The 19,580-nt window shown below is 43.3% G+C and overlaps 1 protein-coding gene across 1 annotated transcript; it reads left to right on the top strand.

Annotated features, from left to right (window-relative positions):
• Positions 1–356: 356 nt before the first annotated feature.
• LOC308158318 (coiled-coil domain-containing protein 106-like) lies at positions 357–19,273 on the top strand (the record flags this gene model as incomplete). The annotated part of the gene is made up of 6 exons (XM_080531910.1): positions 357–390; positions 14,372–14,467; positions 15,667–15,858; positions 16,899–17,051; positions 17,721–17,912; positions 18,957–19,273. 6 exons carry the CDS (start codon positions 357–359, stop codon positions 19,271–19,273), a joined length of 984 nt encoding a protein of 327 aa, XP_080388036.1.
• Between the last annotated feature and the right edge of the window lie 307 nt (positions 19,274–19,580).

The raw sequence follows: 19,580 nt of genomic DNA, 5'->3' as shown, positions 1-19,580 counted from the left end.
TCGACGCAGTGCCGTGTTCAAACTGATCCCCTCGAACGCGTAAGTGTGATTCCGGCTGTCCTAATATGGTCAGAGGCGTCGCAGGTGTGCCCACTCACCTGGCGCAGTTTGGAGCCTGATTAATTTCAGAGTGTGCGAGGAAAGTTTGTACATTTAGGTAACTACCATGGCACACGCTAATACTCAGTAATAACCTAAGATATTCACCGAGCTGTGTTACACCCAGTGACCATATCTCTCACACGTTCAAGCGGCATGCATCTCATCTGATGTTATTCTGATGTTATTATCTGCAAGTTATCACTGTGTACCACTACTTTACAATCCACAACCAAAGAAAGAAGTCAACCAAAAAGATGAATTCCAGCAGCACGCAGGAGCATCCAGCAGGTAAGAGAATATCATTTCTAGAAACTTGCATTATGATTTAAACTAGTACATGACAAAAATGTGATTAATACTGTGTTATATTTGTTTTACAGTCAAATGGTGGCCCACCACTTGTTTTTTGTATAAAGAGAGAAAAGAGATTAGGCCGGGGGAAATGTTCTTAAATTCATAGACAGAGAACATTGAAATATAGACACATTTTTATAAATAGCAAATTGCATAACCCTTCCCTCATGTATAAAACACATATAACCATACCTAGACTGAAATAGAAAATGGACGACCCTCTCCAAATCCCTCCATGTGGACCATCTACCCCTCATGATAAATAATGATAACAGTCCATTATAATGAAATTATAGTTATAACTAGGGCTGGGTTCAAAAAATCGATTTCCCGATTCTGAATCGATCTTCATTAAATTAGCGATATATCGATTCATAAATCCCGAGATCGATCTTTTTTTTTTTTTTTTTTTTTTGCTTGCAGCTTCAACCCGCAACGAGATCTCGTGGCCAGATCTCGCGCTACAATAATGTATCATATCTCACGCAACGTGAGGTCTCAACACTAAAATCTAAAAACATGGCGATGGCAGGGACACTCAAGTCACCACCAGGCTTAAAGTCAGATGTCTGGGTGCATTTTGGATTTAAAAAATGTGACGATAGAGATGAGCTGGACAAAAGCAAAGTCATATGTAAATAAAAAGTACATTCATGTAACTGCTTTGGAGTCAATTCATTGATATGTTTAACAATGCTACATGTTATAGGGTTCCTTGAACCATTTATAGCATTAGTTCGGAGAATCTCTTTCATATTTGTAGTATATTTTTACACATTAATAGCCTTCTTATATTCACGTATATTTTACACATATATTCACGTATATTTTACACATATTACACGTATATTTTTATTACTTCAAATACACTTTATTAAATACTTTTATTATTTCATTTACAAACGATCTCAATTGTCGCACATGCGCTGACACACACACACGAGTTGTCGCACATGCGCTGACACACACACACGAATTGTCGCACATGCGCAGTCACACACACACGCACATGCCGCTATAAAACCCTGTGCTCAGGGAGGAGCGGATTCTGATCTCTTGACTACCTCGAATCTCGTTGTGACTGTTTAGTGTGCCTGTAATCTGAGGACCCGACCTTTTTTGAATAAATACTTTTAAAACTTTGGCCAGGAGTTTTCACCTCTTCTTTTATCACTGAAACAGAGAAATATTCGACATAAGTGGCGACCACGAAGGGACGTTTCCATAGCTCTGGATGACTGGTCGTTTTGCAACTCTTCAGGGGAACAAAGGGTAAGTACAAGGCGAAGCTGTGCAAAATAGACTGTGTAAATCGAATGAGCTATATTTTAAACGGATCTTCTTTAATATATAACTGGGTAGAGGTTAGTCAGAGAGAGCCGGGTTGTAAAACCTGTATTGGGAAAGTGTTTTAATTGTACGATTTTTATCGTGTGTGTGGTATAGCAGAGAAGGAGCTGCTGTAGTCTTGTTTTGGGAACAAGATATTAGCACAAAGCTAGGGGGAGACGTTTTTCTAGCGGGCTAATAATTGTGGTTTGTATCAGGCAATCGTCTGATGGAGTGTAAAAGCTTGGTTAATGTGGTTCGTAAGTGAGTGTTTGTCAGGAGATAGCTCTATTCAAATGGTATGGAATTGGAATTCCTAGTTTGAAAGAGCAGAGTCCGTGCTAGTGAGCAGAAAATAGCGCTATTTTAAAGGGATACATTGTTAATTTACTTGAGAAGCACGGAGGAAAAACGTGGTTTGAGTAGGTAGGGCGCCATTTTTTCTTTGTCTGAAACGCATGTCAGACCTGCGGATAAGGCCGCTAGTTGAAAAGGGCGCCATATTTTTTCTTTGTCTGAAACGCATGTCAGACCTGCGGATAAGGCCGCTAGTTGAAAAGGGCGCCATATTTTTTCTTTGTCTGAAACGCATGTCAGACCTGCGGATAAGGCCGCTAGTTGAATTGGCGCCAATTTTTTTCTTTGTCTGAATGAATGCAGACTCAGTGGACACACAGGGCCTAGTAGAAAGCATATGCCATTGTAGGAGTATTTGAATAAGATTATCTTGGCAAATAATACGTTGAACTGCATTGAAAGATATTCTTGAAAATTGCTGTGTCGTGGAGAATAATAATTATTGTGGAAAAGCAGTGTTGTGAAGATTAATCTTACAGTCTTGGCTTCTTTCCCCCCTGACATCCATTTTTTCAAATACACACGCGCGGGTTTGATAAATTTCAGTACTCATCTCTTAAAAGATAACGATAAAACCATACACATAGACTGGGATTGATAAAAATAGAGATAGAGTGAATTGATCTCGGGGTATTTCAAATAAGTTTAAAGGTACGGTTACTCGGAAAACGGGAGGGAAAACAGGGGCCAGCACATTTTAAACACAGAGAGAGCATGCGGAGCCAATAGGCCCGCTTTACAGAATATTGGTGAAAGAATCTAAAAGGTTAATGCATATATTGATGTTGTGAATGACTTTTCAGTATCACATTGATTTAACTAATTACTTATCAGTTGAATTAATTATTCAGATCATTCATTTTCTGTTTCCCAAAACAATTGATTGATTCCATAAGTTTTAAATCAATGTATATGATGATATAGTGAATAATTCTAACTAATCATTCATTCCTTTCACTTAACAATTGATTTAGGTATAGATTGTAAAAGTAAAAAAGATAGATTGAGAGTTTTAGGTAAGATATAGTCATTCTGTAAGACATCTTCGGTGTGGCGGCCTCTACTGGTCGAAACACGATGGGATGTTTTTAATTATTGACTGCCATCTAGTGGAAGAGACACGATAGGACGTTTTTAATTATTTACTGCCCTCTAGTGGATGAAACAAGATAGGACGTTTTTAATTATTTACTGCCCTCTGGTGGATGAAACAAGATAGGACGTTTTTAATTATTTACTGCCCTCTAGTGGATGAAACACTATAAGACATTTTTAATTGTTTGCTGCTCTCCAGTGGACGGAATACGATAAGACACTTTGGAACACTGGTCCTCCATCAGTGCATCCGCCTGAGGTCGACGACATAGTCTTTTACAATGATAAATGGATGGTTACTTTAATTAATTTAAGTAATTACAAGTTGATTGAATTAATTATTCAGATTATTTCATTTTCAGTTTTCACAAAACTTTGATCAATTGGTTTATAGTGGTCTAGGGATGACGTTTTCTTCCACAGGATTACATCAATGAAGTGTAAATGACTAAGTCTAGTTGATTGTGCATTCCTTCCGAGTAGCAGGTCGATTTCCTTACAGATTGTAATTGATAATTGATCATTTTGTTCCTTTCAAATAACAAGTCGATTTCCTTACAGATTGTAATGAATAATTAATCATTTTATTCCTTCCCAATGACAAGTCGATTTCTTTACAGGTTGTGATTAATATTCGTGTTTTACATCTTTTTATTTGAAGTTAAGTTCTTTTTTCACAGTTCTTGATTAAAGAATAGCAGAACAGTTTCTATCTGAGGATTGATCAAGCAAGGGGTTGTGGATCAGAAAGACTTAGAGCGTGACCTGCTTTTTGTAATTTGATAATTGTGTTGAACAGCCTTTGTAGTTTAATAATTAAGTTGACCTGAACTATAATTAGTATTGATTGAGCAATTAACTGACACACCTTCATACATAATAAGGGAAAAAACATTTAGATTAAAACACATACACATAGATTACATTTAAGTCAATAATACACAATACCACTGAAACAATCCGTTGTTCCGGAGTTGTAGTGTTCTGTGTGGACAGTTGACACAGTTAAGAGTTGGACTAGCATCTGTTTAGCAGATACAGCAACAGAAGGTGGGTTGTAAGAAAAGTACACCTTATAGCATATTTTCAGCATATTAAGCAGTATAAATATTTCAGACATGGGAGCCAAACCCAGTAACATTGTGAGGGCTGTTAATACAGACAAGGGAATATTAGCAAATTCATCTCCTGTGGCTATAGTGGAAAAAATGAATCCTCTTGTTAAGGAGATTAGCGAAATATCAACGAAATGGAATATTCGTTGGGCAGACATTGAACAACCATGGCCAGCAGAGGGCACCTTTGATTTACAATTAATTGCAACATTGGAGATACTTATCAATGCACATAAGGCGCATCAAAAAGGAAAGATTAGATCAGAGAAACGCAGGTTAGAGTTAGCTATTTTAGACCTCTTCAAGGTAGAGGGGCAGAAAGTAGCATTAGCTTGGAATGAGAAAACAGCTCACATGGATCCAGAAAAAAGAGATGAATTGGCCAAAGCAATGGAAGAGAAAGTGAACATTCCATTCTCACACACAGCTCCAATCTCCAGTCCTCCTCCCTATGCCAAGAGACTGGAGGACAATTCTTAGCGGATCTACCCTCAGGTCCCTGTCCTAAGTACGAGCGGAACCTTCACTATCCAAGATAAGGATGAAAATGTACTAGAGAGGGGAAGAGCGAGAGTGACCGTGGACTTCGAACCAGAGAACAGGTCAGGTGCCAAACAGAAAAAGAAGGAGGAGCCGAGGGGAAAAGGGGACGACAGGAGGGACAAGACGGATGACGGTGAAGATGGCAGTGGAGGAGATAGCAAAGATTCCAGTGATGACAGCAATGCACAAGGAGGCTACAGTGCTCCGATAAGAAAACTACTTGCCAGGGCCGAAAAGCAGGGAGGGAAAATACGCTATAAGAAGGGAAAAGAAGAAAATAGTTCTGAAGATGAGCAGAAGTCTCTGAAGGCAGGGAAGAGAAGAGAGAGCTTAAAGCAAAAGAAGAAGAAGCTGCAGGAAGACAGGGATGAAGAGGAGGGAGAAAGGAGGGCAAGAAAACTCCGTGCGAAAATCCTAAGAAACGAAGAGGACTACAGACAACAGCTGCAGGACCTAGACGTAGAGAGAGAAACGTGTCGTCAATCTCAAGCGGCAGCATCACCTGCATCCCGGTTGAACTCCCCAAGGTCCGAAGCGACACCAAGGCGGGAAGTAAAAACGGAGCCACAAGTAAGCGATTATGAAACAGCATCGGAAGAAGAGGAAACTCAGGGGAACTTCCCAGTGCTGATTCGAGGTAACCAGATGGAATATCGTCCTTGGAATCATACGGATCTGTCAGAAGTGATCGAAAAACTCCCAGTCCTGGAAGATGGAGGCCACCCTTGGACGACGCAAGTCGACGTGAGATTGACAGGAACGCACGCTGCTATGGGGGATTTGAAAAGACTCTTAGCTACCATTACAGGATTGGACACCATGCAGGAAATATTGATGAAGGCGGGACTTCATAGATATATCGATACATCCGTTTATGATCCAGAACTCTTCGCAGCAAACAGAGGCAAGCTGTGGAAGGCAATCAGAGAAACATACCCTACTCACATTCACCCAGACAATGTCATTGTGAAGCCACTGGGGGGAGATGAAAATCCCCGGGGGTTCGTTGCCCGTGTGCACTCTCAATGGAGAAGTGTGACAGGGAAGGATGCCGAAGATAACCCGTTAGAAAAAGCCATAATCAGGGAAAAGATTCAACAAGGTCTCCCTACCCCAGTTAAGAACAAGTTAGCAGAAGTGGTGGGGCTACGACACATGAGCAAGGCTGTTTATATAGACAACATAGCACACCAAGTAGAATTATTTAGAAAGAAGATTCAGGCACAGAAGGCACAAGACGAGGACTCACTCAGAAAACTAACTCAAGTGCAATTGACAGAAGGCAAGAAAACCAGAGAGAGAGAGCAGACTATAGCCCTACAGGTCCCATCTCAGCCACAGCAACTGCAAATCGTCCCTCCCCAGTCATACCCACAGGGGCCACAAGGGGGGAATCCATACCCACAGGGGCCACCAGGGGGGCAAGTGGTTCCATACCAGCCATACAACCAGCCTGGCCAAGGACCACCACAAGAGGGATGGACCGCAGCACCAAGGAAGGTACTAGGACCATGTTTCGTATGCGGCCAGTATGGACACTTAAAACGTACCTGCTTTAAGAAGAACCAGGGGGGCGCAGGGGGGAAACAGAAAGGAGGATATAAGCCCCCTGCTGCACCGGCTCCAGGAGTGGTGAACCCCTATGGAGGCCCAGCAGCTGCGCTATAGGGGTGCCCAGAAGATCCGAAAGGGGGGTGCCAGCTGGTGGTGACAAACAGGCCTGAAGATGAACCTACAATATGGGTGTCGGTCAACCAACGTCCATTAGAATTGATGGTGGACAGTGGAGCAGCCTACACCTGTCTGAAGCCTGAAGACGCCACGCACCTTCCTATGTCTGGGAAATATGTGAAGACAATCGGATTCGAGGGAATTAAACAGCTGATCCCTACCACTGAGCTTGTAAGCTTAGAGTACAAAGGACAGAGAGCAGATCTGTCAATACTTGTATCAGAACACACGCCAATAGGGCTACTAGGGAGAGATGCACTATGCCAGTTAAATTGTACCGTGAAATGCACACCGGACGGCTGTCAGGTGACAGTGCCAGAAGAGAACAGACAGTTGTCTGTCATGATGGACAACAACGCATCTATGGTATATTGGGTGGGAGGGCTTAGCCCAGACCTAATGGAACCAGCAAGGATGTGGGACAATTATATCCTGGCACACATGGCAGAGGCCAGAAGGCCTACTGATCCATTGCATTGTACACTCCAGTATTTTAGAGAAGTTGCAGATGCAACCCCAGATGAGTGGCTGAAGCATCAGCCAAAACAGGTACAGCTTAGTACAAGTTGTATAATCCTAGGCCCTCAGGGAGTGGCTATGAAGATAAACAGTGACGCTTATCTAGATCAGGAGCATAAGGTTGAGGGTAGCATCCCTCATGTGACACTTATGATATCTGAACACTATAAGCAGAAGCATTTAGGGGCAATGATGGCAGACTCAGAAAAAGCCAGATTTGTAACGACAAAAGAAAACCCTGCTATCTGGAGGAGCATTGATGGACAGTTCACAAAACTGATGATCTCTGCTCAAGGAATAGGACATCCGCAGACTGTGAAGCTAATGAACCAGCTAATCCTTCCTGTACAAGCTGACAGAGACCTCAGAGAAGAAATGATGCAGAATGTGCCAGCCGACCTGTGGGCAAAGAACAGTACAGACATTGGATTTGTGAAATCAGCTCGTCCATTGAGAGTTGAACTCATACCGGGTGCAGAACCCCCTTGGAAAAACCAATACCCATTGAAACAGGAAGCAATTGATGGAATTGAGCCACAGATCAAAGGACTGTTAGAGGCAGGAGTCCTGAAGATAACTCAATATCCGTTAAGCAATACACCTCTTCTGCCAGTGACGAAACCTGATGGTTCATATCGTCTGGTACATGACCTACGGGCTGTGAATGAGGTAGTCGTCAGCTATCCAGCTGAAGTTCCTGATCCTCATGTGCTGTTGACTCAGATTCCATCTACAGCCAAAGTGTTTACAGTGATTGATTTATGCGGGGCTTTCTTTTCTATACCTCTTAGTGTAGAAAGTCAAGGGTTATTTGGGTTTACCTACAAAGGTCAGCATTATCAATATACCAGAATGCCACAGGGGTACAAACACAGTCCTCATGTTTTTAATCAGGTCTTAAGGGAAGACTTAGACGGGTTAGAACAGATGATAAGTAGTACTGCCATTCAGTACATGGATGACATACTCCTTTGTGCCCCAGATGAAGAAACATGTCACAGGGATTCCGTTAAACTGTTAAAGGTTTTGGCGGAGAAGGGACACAAGGTGTCTAAAAAGAAGCTACAGTATTGTCAGGAAAAGGTAACTTACTTAGGACAATCCATTACACAGGGACATCGCAGCGTCACAAATGAACATTTGGAAGCTATTCAGAAGGCTCCAAAACCACGAACGGTTAGGGAAATGATGATGTTTTTGGGCATTACTGGGTATAGTTCAGCATGAGTGGAGGATTACTCTAGACTAGTCGCTCCATTGAGGGGGATGATTAAGGAAACAGGTAGCGATAACCTCCAATCTTGCATTACTTGGACAAGGGAAGCTGATTTGGCGTTTGAGACAATTAAACACAAATTGCAAGAAGCGCCAGCTTTAGCGCTTCCAGATTATTCCAAAGAATTTGGATTGTATGTTTCTTCTTCAGCCGAGGGGAAGTATGCCTGCGCTGTTCTCACGCAACCAACAGGCATTGGACCTAGTCCACAGCCCATAGCCTATTACTCTGTCGCATATTCAGAGGTAGAAATGGGTTTCGCGCCATGCTACAGAGCAATGGCCGGGGCTTATCTTATGTACGAGAAGGCAACAGCCTTAACAATGGGGTACCCAATTACCATTCTCTGCCACCACAGTCTAAGGAACCTCTTGAATCAAGGCAAGTACACTTTGACGATGCCTAGGATTAGGGATTATTACAGGATGTTGGAAAGGGAAGATGTAACCTTACTAAGATGTAACACACTTAACCCAGCAGAGACCTTGCCAACCCCAGAAGATGGGGAACCACACGATTGTGTGAAGGAAGCTACGAGGTACTCTAAGCTTAGAGCAGATCTACTAGCTTTGCCTTTAAAGGAAGCTGACGTTGAGTATTGGACTGATGGATCTTGTTACCGGGTAGGAGAACATTTACGTGCCGGGTATGCCATAGTCCGATCCCAAAATTCGGAGTTCATTGTGGAACAAGCCGAGGCTGTTCCTCAGCCTTGTTCAGCTCAGTTGGCTGAATTGATTGCCCTCACAGAAGCATGCAATTTGGGAACCGGACAAAGAGTGACAGTATACACCGACTCTGCCTATGCCCACAATGTGTGTCATTTACATGGAGCTGTATGGAAGGGACGGGGTTTTAAGAAAACTGATGGTTCGCCTATTCAGCACCACGCTCAAATCATGAAGCTGTTACAAGCCATGATGAAACCAAGGGAATTAGCCATAGTGAAGTGTGCCGCACACAGATCTGACTCATCACATGTCACACAGGGTAACAGGGCTGCAGATAATGCAGCCAAAGCTATTACAGGAGCAGACAAAGCAGGTAAAGTTCTGCTGGTCACACATGAAGTACAGTTACAGGGCATGGTCACGCTTGAGGATTTGTTGATGTTACAGAGTGAGGCAAATGCGCTAGACAAAAACCTATGGTTAACTAGAGGAGCTAGTCAGGATGACACAGGTCTATGGAGAAATCATGAGGGACTGGTTGTGGCACCCCCAGATTTATTAGGCGTACTGATACAGGAAGCCCATGGATTAGCACATGTGTCCAGGGGGGAGGTAAGACGCAAGATCACCAAGGAATATGGTTTTTGGGCTCCATATTTGTTGGAACAAATAGACCATGTCCTTGGTCAATGTGTGGTCTGTTTGAAGAACAATATCAGACCTGGAATACCAGTGGGAACTGGGCATATCCCTACCCCAAACGGGCCAATGAAACATTTAGTGATTGATTATGTGGACATGATTCAACCTATTGCAGGATACAGGTACATGCTAGTTGTAGTAGACAGGTTCAGCAGATGGGTAGAAGCTTGCCCCACTCGAAGAAAGGATGCTCAGTCTGTAGCAAAGTTCCTATGCAGGGAAGTCATGCCTAGGTTTGGAATTCCAGATAGGATATCGTCAGACAATGGTAAGGAATTTGTGGATAAGACGGTAAAGCTTATACTACAAAAGTTGGGAATCAAGCAGAGACTTGGGTGTATTTACTCACCTCAAAGCCAGGGGATAGTAGAGAGGATGAACGGGGTCCTTAAGAACCGTCTTTCTAAGGTCTGTAAGCATACAGGTCTTAATTGGTTGGAAGGACTCCCTCTTGCATTGATGGCCTGTCGTTCCAGTGAGATTCGAGGGCTGCACTTGACTCCCCATGAACTGGTAATGGGGAGGATAATGACAGCTCCCTGTGTACGAACCAGTGGGAAAGGGCCAAGTTTGGCTCTCCTGGAGAGTGACATGAAAGCCTATGTACAGTACATGACTAACCGGCAAAAGAGTATCTCTTCTTATGTGCTCCACAAACAGGAACGTGAAGAGGAGGTGAACGCACAGGAGAGGAAGGACGCGTTGCAACCAGGTGACAAGGTATACGTGAAGGTCTACAGACGGAAGTGGCATGAGGCTCGACGGGAAGGACCATACGAGGTCGTTCGGTGCACTGGGACTGCCCTCCAAATCAAGGGGTCCCCCACCTGGTATCACGTTCATCACTGCATCAAGGCACCCAATGAGAACGATGAGGGAGAACCTCGGCAGGATGGTGAGGAGATCCCTGGGGACGAGGAAGTCCACAGCTTGGACATCCAGGCTGACGAAGATGTTGGTGAGTATCTGCGCCATGATGCAGATGATGCCGGGGGCCTCGTCCCAGACCCTGTCCAGCCCACTGATGAGTGGGCCAACGGAGACCGTGAAGGATCCAGTGACTGCGACACCCCTCTTGGGGGTTCTACCGAGCCTGGTGTTGCCCCTGTTGTCACCCCTTCCGACCCTGACAATGCTCCAGACGGAGATGTCAGCAACCCGGGCGGCTGCCCGGACCGAGGTACCATTGAGAGACACAGACCTGTCAGTGATACACCTCAACCAGACAGACCCCGTAAAACACCAAGGCCAATTAGGAGGAAACTCAAGCCATGCCGTTTCAGAGACTAATATACCCCTTAGTGTTCCTACCCCATTGACTTCTTTGGACAATGTTACACTTTACTCACACACTGTTATGCCTGGACGTCAGAGAAGAATGATCATAGCAAGTAGAGCTTTTGCTTGCCCACATTCACGTTGTACTATTGATGATTGTTTGATCTATACCGCCGAAGAGAGCGAGTGGTATGTATTGGATACTACATATGTTACACTTGATCAATACTCAAGCAACATGCAAGAAACTCGTGTGACATTAACTAATGTTGACCAGGAGTTGAGCTCGTATTGGTGTGCTAGACGTGATATCGGTGAACCGGTGTCTAGTAAATCCAACAATTTCAAGGACAAAATTTGTAGGACCAGGCCTGACTATCCACACCACTATAGGTTGGACTGTGAGACATTGGTGCATAAATATGTTCACGATGAGTTACCAGGAAAGGTTGAAAATGTTGCTGTGAAGGCTCCTACGAAGGCGATTGTAGTCGCTACTGACGATTATTTGTTGTATGATTCTAATCACCTGGGGACACGGTCCCACCCTAATTCTGCCACTAGTATCATGAAAGATTTTGCTTCAAAAATGAATTATTCTGATTGCTGGATTTGTCAACAGGTCCCTGTAAGTGCGTCCGCTCCTATGTTTTTCCCCATACCGTTAACTAAAGCAGAATGGCTTCATTATAATTGGCAGGGTTTAGCCCCATTTGTTTTACAGGGCAAGAACCAGAGCTCTTCTTGTCAGCCCAGCACGATTCTGGTTCCTTTAAATTCTTCCTATGCAGGTGTGGATATTGGTGTGTTGGAACGTCTGACAGCAGCGGTTAACAAACACCATAGGCCTAGCGGTGTGGGGAAGGTTATTATTGATAGGCTTACACATTTGTCACAACCAACAGGTCCGAAGAAGATATATATTATCCAAGCTATGTTCGCTCAATTAAATGGTACTGCATTGAGTCCTCATCTGTCATGTTCTGGGAGTGTGACTTCTACACGGTGGAGGGGTTCGGTTGTTATTTCTGGATTAAAATGTAAAGTTGTTGATTGTGCTATGGTGCCTCAAATGAAATTACATGATACCAATGCTACCAGACGGCAGAGAGGCACCACGCAGCTTAAAGTCATGCCTCTCGTAAATATTACAACCTGTATTGACATTCAAGTACGGCCCAAGATCAGCTCGGTTCGTCAGTTAGGGGCTGCGTCTTGTATAGGTGGAACCATTTTCTCGTATCCTGGTACGGAGCTTCAACTCCCGGAACATGTGTTTCTTGTGTGTGATAATGATGCATTCTCTAAGCTTCCTGCTTTGATTGAGGGTGGTTGTTATTTGGCTCATCTGATACCTTTGATTAGGAAAGTTACTCGGGAGGAGATGTCTGTACTTCACAAACAAGCAACCCATCGTAGTCGTAGGGCGTTGTCTACCGCTCAGAAGTTTTTTGGCCTAATATTCCCAAGTTATGGTGTCTACAACTCTCAGACTGAATTAAGTGCCTTATCATCCGTTCTTGAAAAACACATTAATGCTTCGGATGCTGTAGTGTCTGCCCTGGCCACTGAATTGACTGAAACTAAGAATGTAGCTCTCCAAAATAGAATGGCTTTGGACATTATTTTGGCCAGTCAGGGTGGTACTTGTGCTTTGATAGGCGGTGAATGCTGCAGTTATATTTCGGATTCTGGTAACGCTTTGCATGATTTTCATGAATCTAACAAGAAGGGTGTAGAGGATTTACATAAAGAACACGGTTGGAATATGTTAGATTTCTTTGATTCTGCTTTTTCAGGTATTGGTAATATGATCAGGTCCGTCGCTATTATTTTTGTTGTCATTATCATCTGTATTATGTTACTTGGTATTTTGATCAAATGTTGTGGAAAGTGTATTTCTGATGTTCCTATTAATGCTTTAATGTTGACCAACGTAGCTGATGAGCAAAAGCTGGATTCTGTTTTGCTTTCTGATTTTGTTTCCTCCTTTGATGATTTGTTTATTAAGTGATGTTTTATGATTATTTGCTTCGATTACTGTTTGTTTCTTTCTATATCATGTGATTGATGTCAGTTGAGAAGTGGTGTGGTGGTTATGCAAGGATAGGAAAGCGGTTCTGTTCCTAGCACAACGAAGAAAACGCTCTTGACTGGGAAAGGATATCAATCTGAGAAAGCGGTAAAGGCTGTTCTCCAACTGGGTTCATGTGCTAGTAACCTCTGTCCCTGGCGCTTCAAGGACAAAGAAAACATCGGTCGTTGGAAGTTTCTATATTAATTTGTGCATGATGGACTGTGTTTAGTTTAATTGTGGTTGTTATTTTCAAGATTCTTTTTGTTATTGGTTGGTTTCTATTTTTTGCATGATGTCTTTGGGTTCTTAATAGTTATTTTTTATTTTTTTATTTTTTTATTTTTTTATTTTTTCTTAGCTGTGATATGTGGGGTTTGTGTTTTTGTTTTGGTTTTTGTGATCATTTAGTTTCGGAACACCCTCTGGGTGGTCCGAGGGGGGATGTGTAGTATATTTTTACACATTAATAGCCTTCTTATATTCACGTATATTTTACACATATATTCACGTATATTTTACACATATTACACGTATATTTTTATTACTTCAAATACACTTTATTAAATACTTTTATTATTTCATTTACAAACGATCTCAATTGTCGCACATGCGCTGACACACACACACGAGTTGTCGCACATGCGCTGACACACACACACGAATTGTCGCACATGCGCAGTCACACACACACGCACATGCCGCTATAAAACCCTGTGCTCAGGGAGGAGCGGATTCTGATCTCTTGACTACCTCGAATCTCGTTGTGACTGTTTAGTGTGCCTGTAATCTGAGGACCCGACCTTTTTTGAATAAATACTTTTAAAACTTTGGCCAGGAGTTTTCACCTCTTCTTTTATCACTGAAACAGAGAAATATTCGACATATTCAAGCAAAAAATGTATATTGTAACTAGATCGAATCGGAATCGAATCGAATCGAATCGAATCGTGAATCGAATCGAATCGAATCGAATCCGGAGCTGTGAATCGGAATCGAATTGTTTTGGGAAATCAGTGGCGATACCCAGCCCTAGTTATAACTATATTTTACAGCTATGCTTTGTTAACCATAACTTGTGTACAACAACCTTATATATTTTAGGTTTTGACAGAGCAGAGACACTCCAATGCAGAGACACACAAAGTGTTTAAATGATGGGCTCCAAACATGATCCTTTATCAATTTCATAATGAGGTCATGGCCTGTGCTTGTGTCTCCACAGGCCTTTATAACGGCAGTGAATACGAGGTCTCCTTTCCCTTCGAGGAGAGCGTGGAGCGGCCCTGTTACCTCAACCAGACTGAACACGTCTTGGGAGGTAATCTAAGGGTTAATTCAAACAGCAACAAAGTCAGCCTCCAACCCGCCACTGTTTTTGGTAAACAGCTGAGGGACGAGGCTGGGGGGAATGTAACATTTAACCACTCTCAAATTCATAGACGGAACTATATGGTTGCAATGACTGACCATCCATGAGATCAAAATGATAGAGTTAACTATGTTTTGAAGCTCAGCTGTATTGGTACCTGTTGGTCCGGCTCTGGATACTATGATACCTTTTCCCAGATGGTAACAGAGAGAACTGGGCATGGCTGGGGTGGCTGGGGTCCTAGATGGTCTTCTCTTCCTTCCTCTTACACTTCCAGAGTAAATGTCGTCAGAGAGGAGGAGACTCTCAACGGTGCACCTGTAGACATTTGTGAGGAAGAGTGGCGCCCATGAAGGGGTCCATTTTCTATTGGTCAACACCGAATAGTTCCTTTACATTATACCAACAGAGCATGTTGCCAGGCAACCAATATCAACCAAATCAATATTGGGTAAATCAGGACAGTTTAACCAGGAATCTAGGTGAAACTATTTGAAGCTCATTGGCACCACTCTCTCTTCTTCCTACCATAACGACCATGTCATGCATCCCTTCTGACTTCAGATCAGTCCTTCAACTCATTCAGTGCAGAGGGTGAATAAAGTAATCCAAACTGTCAACATTCTAGAGCACCAAGGGTGACTTTATTCACCAGAAATGCATAAATGATGAAGCATCATTTTGAATGAATGAATGAATGAATGATCTTTATTGTCATTGTACGGGTACAACAACATTTAAATGCAAACCCTAGGTGCTAACAATCAACACAGTCCTAAGATAATAAAAAACAAGAATGAGACATAAATAGACATAAATAGGGGGATAAGTGATCGGTAGGAATCTGAGAATGTATCTATTATGTAAACTTATATACACTATATGGCCTATTCACAGGGGGGTATATAGACAGGGGGAGTTAGCATGTAACTGTGTACTCATATAAACTAGTAAACTTATACAGTGTATGAAAACCTAAACACAAGAATGTAACATATTTTGTAGCCACATCAGTGTTGTTGCTAGGTAAATACTACATAAAACACTTAGGAACACTGTAGGAGGTGGTGAGCGTTCCGGAATTTCTTGCCAGTTTAGTGAGTGGTTTTGAAGCGTCCAACAGATGGTCATTTCATCCTCCTGTTTAGAAGCTGCAGCTGAACTGCCCCCGCAGTACAGCCCCTTCATGCTGGTCTCCAACCTGCGCACCCACCTGTTCGTGGCCCTGGAGAAGAACTCCTGGCTGCAGAAACGCATCGAGGACCTGGAGGAGGAGCGCAACTTCCTGCGGCGCCAGCTGGACCGCTTCGTCTTCTGCACCAGGACCCAGGAGCCCAGCGGTGAGGAGACCAAACACACACACTCATTCACACACTCATTCACACATTCATTTACATTACATTTACATTTTTGGCATTTAGCAGACGGCTTATTCCAAAGCGACTTACAATCGATACATTTGACTAAGCAAGTGAATCATCAATTCACCAGTCGTAGCAGGAAGAGTGATCTAGCTCAGGCCAGGGGCTATTGGCAGTTGTCGTGATAGAAGAAGAAAGAAAGATGAATTGATTAATCGGCACTGGAGACTGAGAGACAGTACAGGGGGGGCACTGGAGAGACAGTACAAGGGGGGGCAGTCGAAGTCTTAGGAGGCATAGTATAGGGGAAAAGCAGGTGTCTTAGGAGACACAGTGCTGGGGGTAGTAATCTCTCAGGAGGAGCAGTTAAGGTGTAGCCTGAAGAGATGGGTCTTCAGTCTCCAACGGAAGATAGGTAATGACTCTGCAGTTCTGACAGCCGTGGGCAGTTCATTTTACCAGAGGGGAGCTAGTGTAGTGAAGAGACGTGACCGGGCAGTGCGATGTCGTGTTGGCAACTCCATACAACTCCACTCACTTATTACAGACACTGTTTGAGTCAATAATCAAGGACCAATAACAATAATAACAGTTTATTAATACTGAATTGAATAATAGTCTGCACTAGAATAATAGTCAATCACAATACATTTTTTGTGTTGCAGTCATACATACATACTGAGTGAGTGAGCTGCAATGGAAATTAAGGAATATTGTCACATTTCAAAATGGGTTCAGAGTGAATTGGTTCTGTTATCCTCAACGATATGGGGCGGCTGTGGTGCAGGAGGTAAAGCCACCGTCTAATGAACGCAAGGTTGGCAGATCGACAGTTCGAGCCCCGGCTAGCCACATGTCGAAGTGTGCTCCCAACGAGCGGGCCGGCGCCTTGCATGGTAGCTTGCCGCCATTGGTGTGTGAATGTGTGTGTGAATGGGTGAATGAGAGGCCGTTGTAAAGCGCTTTGGATAAAAGCGCTATATAAGTGCAGTCCATTTACCATTTATTCTCTTAATTAGGATGGAATGCTGACTTCCAGCACTCCGCCCCTCTAAAGCCGGAGCCACTCAGGCCCTGCACGCCGTCTCCACCTTCCCCCATGACCACCAGGTCTGGAACCATGAGGAAACGCCTCCAGACCCAGTCTGGCACCCAGTGCAGCGGCATACCTGGTATTAGAGTGATATAGCTGGTGTTAGAGTGACACACCTGGTATTAGAGTGACACAGCTGGTGTTAGAGTGACACACCTGGTATTAGAGTCAGAATAGGTTCCAGAGGTGTGGGTTGTTTGTGCACCTTTGTGCCCTATAGATCAGGGGAGGCTATTGGACGTAGAATTTGGAGGACACTCATTGTCATTTGGCAATATTTGAAGGATTGAAACTTGCCAATTGCCACTTTAATGTGCAACCAACTTGTCATACCTTCTGCCCGCCTGACTACTATTGGATCTAGAGCCTTTAGCCGTTCTGCTCCCCGCCTCTGGAACTCGTCTCTGCCACCTAACATACGTAATATTGACACTCTCTCCACTTTCAAATCCAGTCTTAAAACACACCTTTTCACAATGGCTTATTTGGTTTGATCGGCTGTATTTTGTTTGTTGTTATATCTGACTTTGCTGTTTTTATCTCACTTTGCTTTGTTGATTTTTATAATGTTTTGATATGTGGTTTTAATTATGTTTTGTAAGGTGTCCTTGAGAGCCTTGAAAGGTGCCCATAAATACAATGTATTATTATTATTATAAAATAACACATTTTGGTGATAGCTAATTGAAAACCTGTTGGGAAGTACAGTATTTACTATAAGCTTTCTCTCCTGCTGTGTCCCCTCCAGTGAAACAGGAGATGCGGGCAGATGAAGAAGACAAGTATTTTGAGGAAGATGGCTATCTGGAGGAAGAGGAAGTGATGTCGGACGAGGAGGATTCATCAGAGGAGACATCAAAGAAGAGGGCATCAGTAGATCAGCCGAGGATAAAAATGAGAAGAGTCTTCAGAATCACACGTGGAAGGGAAAGACAACGTGGTATGCAGACTAGTGGTGCTTTTACACTGGGTCCCACTCCAGACTTTCTTTGGGCCCAAGTACTGGTGTTTTTTTTATGTTTCCACCATACAGGGTGATTTTGAGGACTTTAGGAGAGCAGGGAGGAGGAAACTGTCGGCGTCTTCAGAAACGTGTTTCCTGGCGAGTTTCACCCTCAAACCAGCATGGCTACTTGTGACTGAAACAATAGATCTGTCAACAATGTTTTTCCCTTGTGAAATTATTAGTAACAGGACTTTGAAACTAGCAAAGAGTTGTGTGTTTGAACGTGAGCCATTTACTTACTTTGGAAAACTAGCATAGTAGATGGCTGGCTAATGGCTAATTGAACAGCCACATTTCCTATGAAATGGGTGCCAACCTGCAGCTGGGCAAACTTAATAGTACATATAAACGTATATATATATAAGCCTCTAAACGTGACTCTGAACCAAATTATCTCATGTTTTTTATCCCATTTTCAAACTTTTTAAGTAGCAGTCATGTCTTAGACTAGCCTTGTCAAACAATAGCCAGGTGAAATATCAAATCAAGTTTTATTTGTATAGCGCATTTCTCACAAGATGCGACTCAATGCGCTTCACATAATGATAGAGCCGCAAGCAGGCAAAGGTAAAAAACCTGTACACTGTGTAGCCAATACACATTGGGGCCAGGGCCCTGGGCTTTTCTTTGGGTCGTTCTTAGAGATGGAGAAACAAATGTCTGAGGCTCTGGGCTAAGCACCGGTGCCAAAAGTGACCGTGGAAAAGCACCCAAATCATATGGTTCTTTCACATCCTTTCTGACGTGTTCATGAAAGCTGCTACTAATGCTAGATGCTGCTACTTTTTTTAATTAGACGTTTCCTTGTCATCACCCACTGTGATCTTAATGTGTTGTTCTTTAAATAATGTGTTCTATGTGTGGTTTACTAACAGTATTTCACAATACAACTTTCATGACACATTTTTAAGTTGTTTATATATTTTTTTTAGCAGAAAGCGCTGTAAGGGTCAACTAAATACCACCTCTGTCTTCCAGTGAAGGATCCTGATGGAGTGCTGCATCGCTACCAGAAGATCCTCCACACTTACCAGAGACTGCGGAGCATGTCCAAGGCCTTCCAGGTCCACAGGGTGGACCGCAACACCATGGCCTCCACCTCCCCCATCGCTGAGCTGCTGCTGGTGGCCCCGGAGAAGGTGGGCGAGGTGGGCGAGTTCGACTCCTCCAAGGAGAAGCTTCTGGACTACGCCCGGCGGTGCTACAAGGCTCTGGACGAGCCGATGCACGTGACGGTGCAGGGCATGAAGAAGAAGCACCTGCTGCTGCCCATCACCTACAGGTTCAGGAACTGAACCACCCCACTATCCTCCCCCCTCATGACCTCTGACCTCTGAAGAGTGCATTGTTGTATTTGTTCATCAGCAGACTCCTTTAGTTCTACTTCAGCTTTTTATTTTATTTTTATTAAGTCATTTGTTTTGGGATATTTTAGTTTTTTTATTTTTTGTCTCCGGGGGAGTTAATGTTTGAAACATTTGCCGATGGTGGATAATTGTGTTCTAGGGCTATGAGAGGAGGGTTTATTGTTTATTGAGAGCGGTCGTCTGGCCCGGAACGTCATCACATCAAGTCCAATATGCTATTGATTTAGTCTGTGTC

This window comes from Nansenia antarctica (genome assembly GCF_963989245.1).
Source record: "Nansenia antarctica genome assembly, chromosome: 5".
Classification (NCBI taxonomy): Eukaryota; Metazoa; Chordata; class Actinopteri; order Argentiniformes; family Microstomatidae; genus Nansenia; species Nansenia antarctica.
This window is presented reverse-complemented; position numbering and strand designations above follow the sequence as displayed.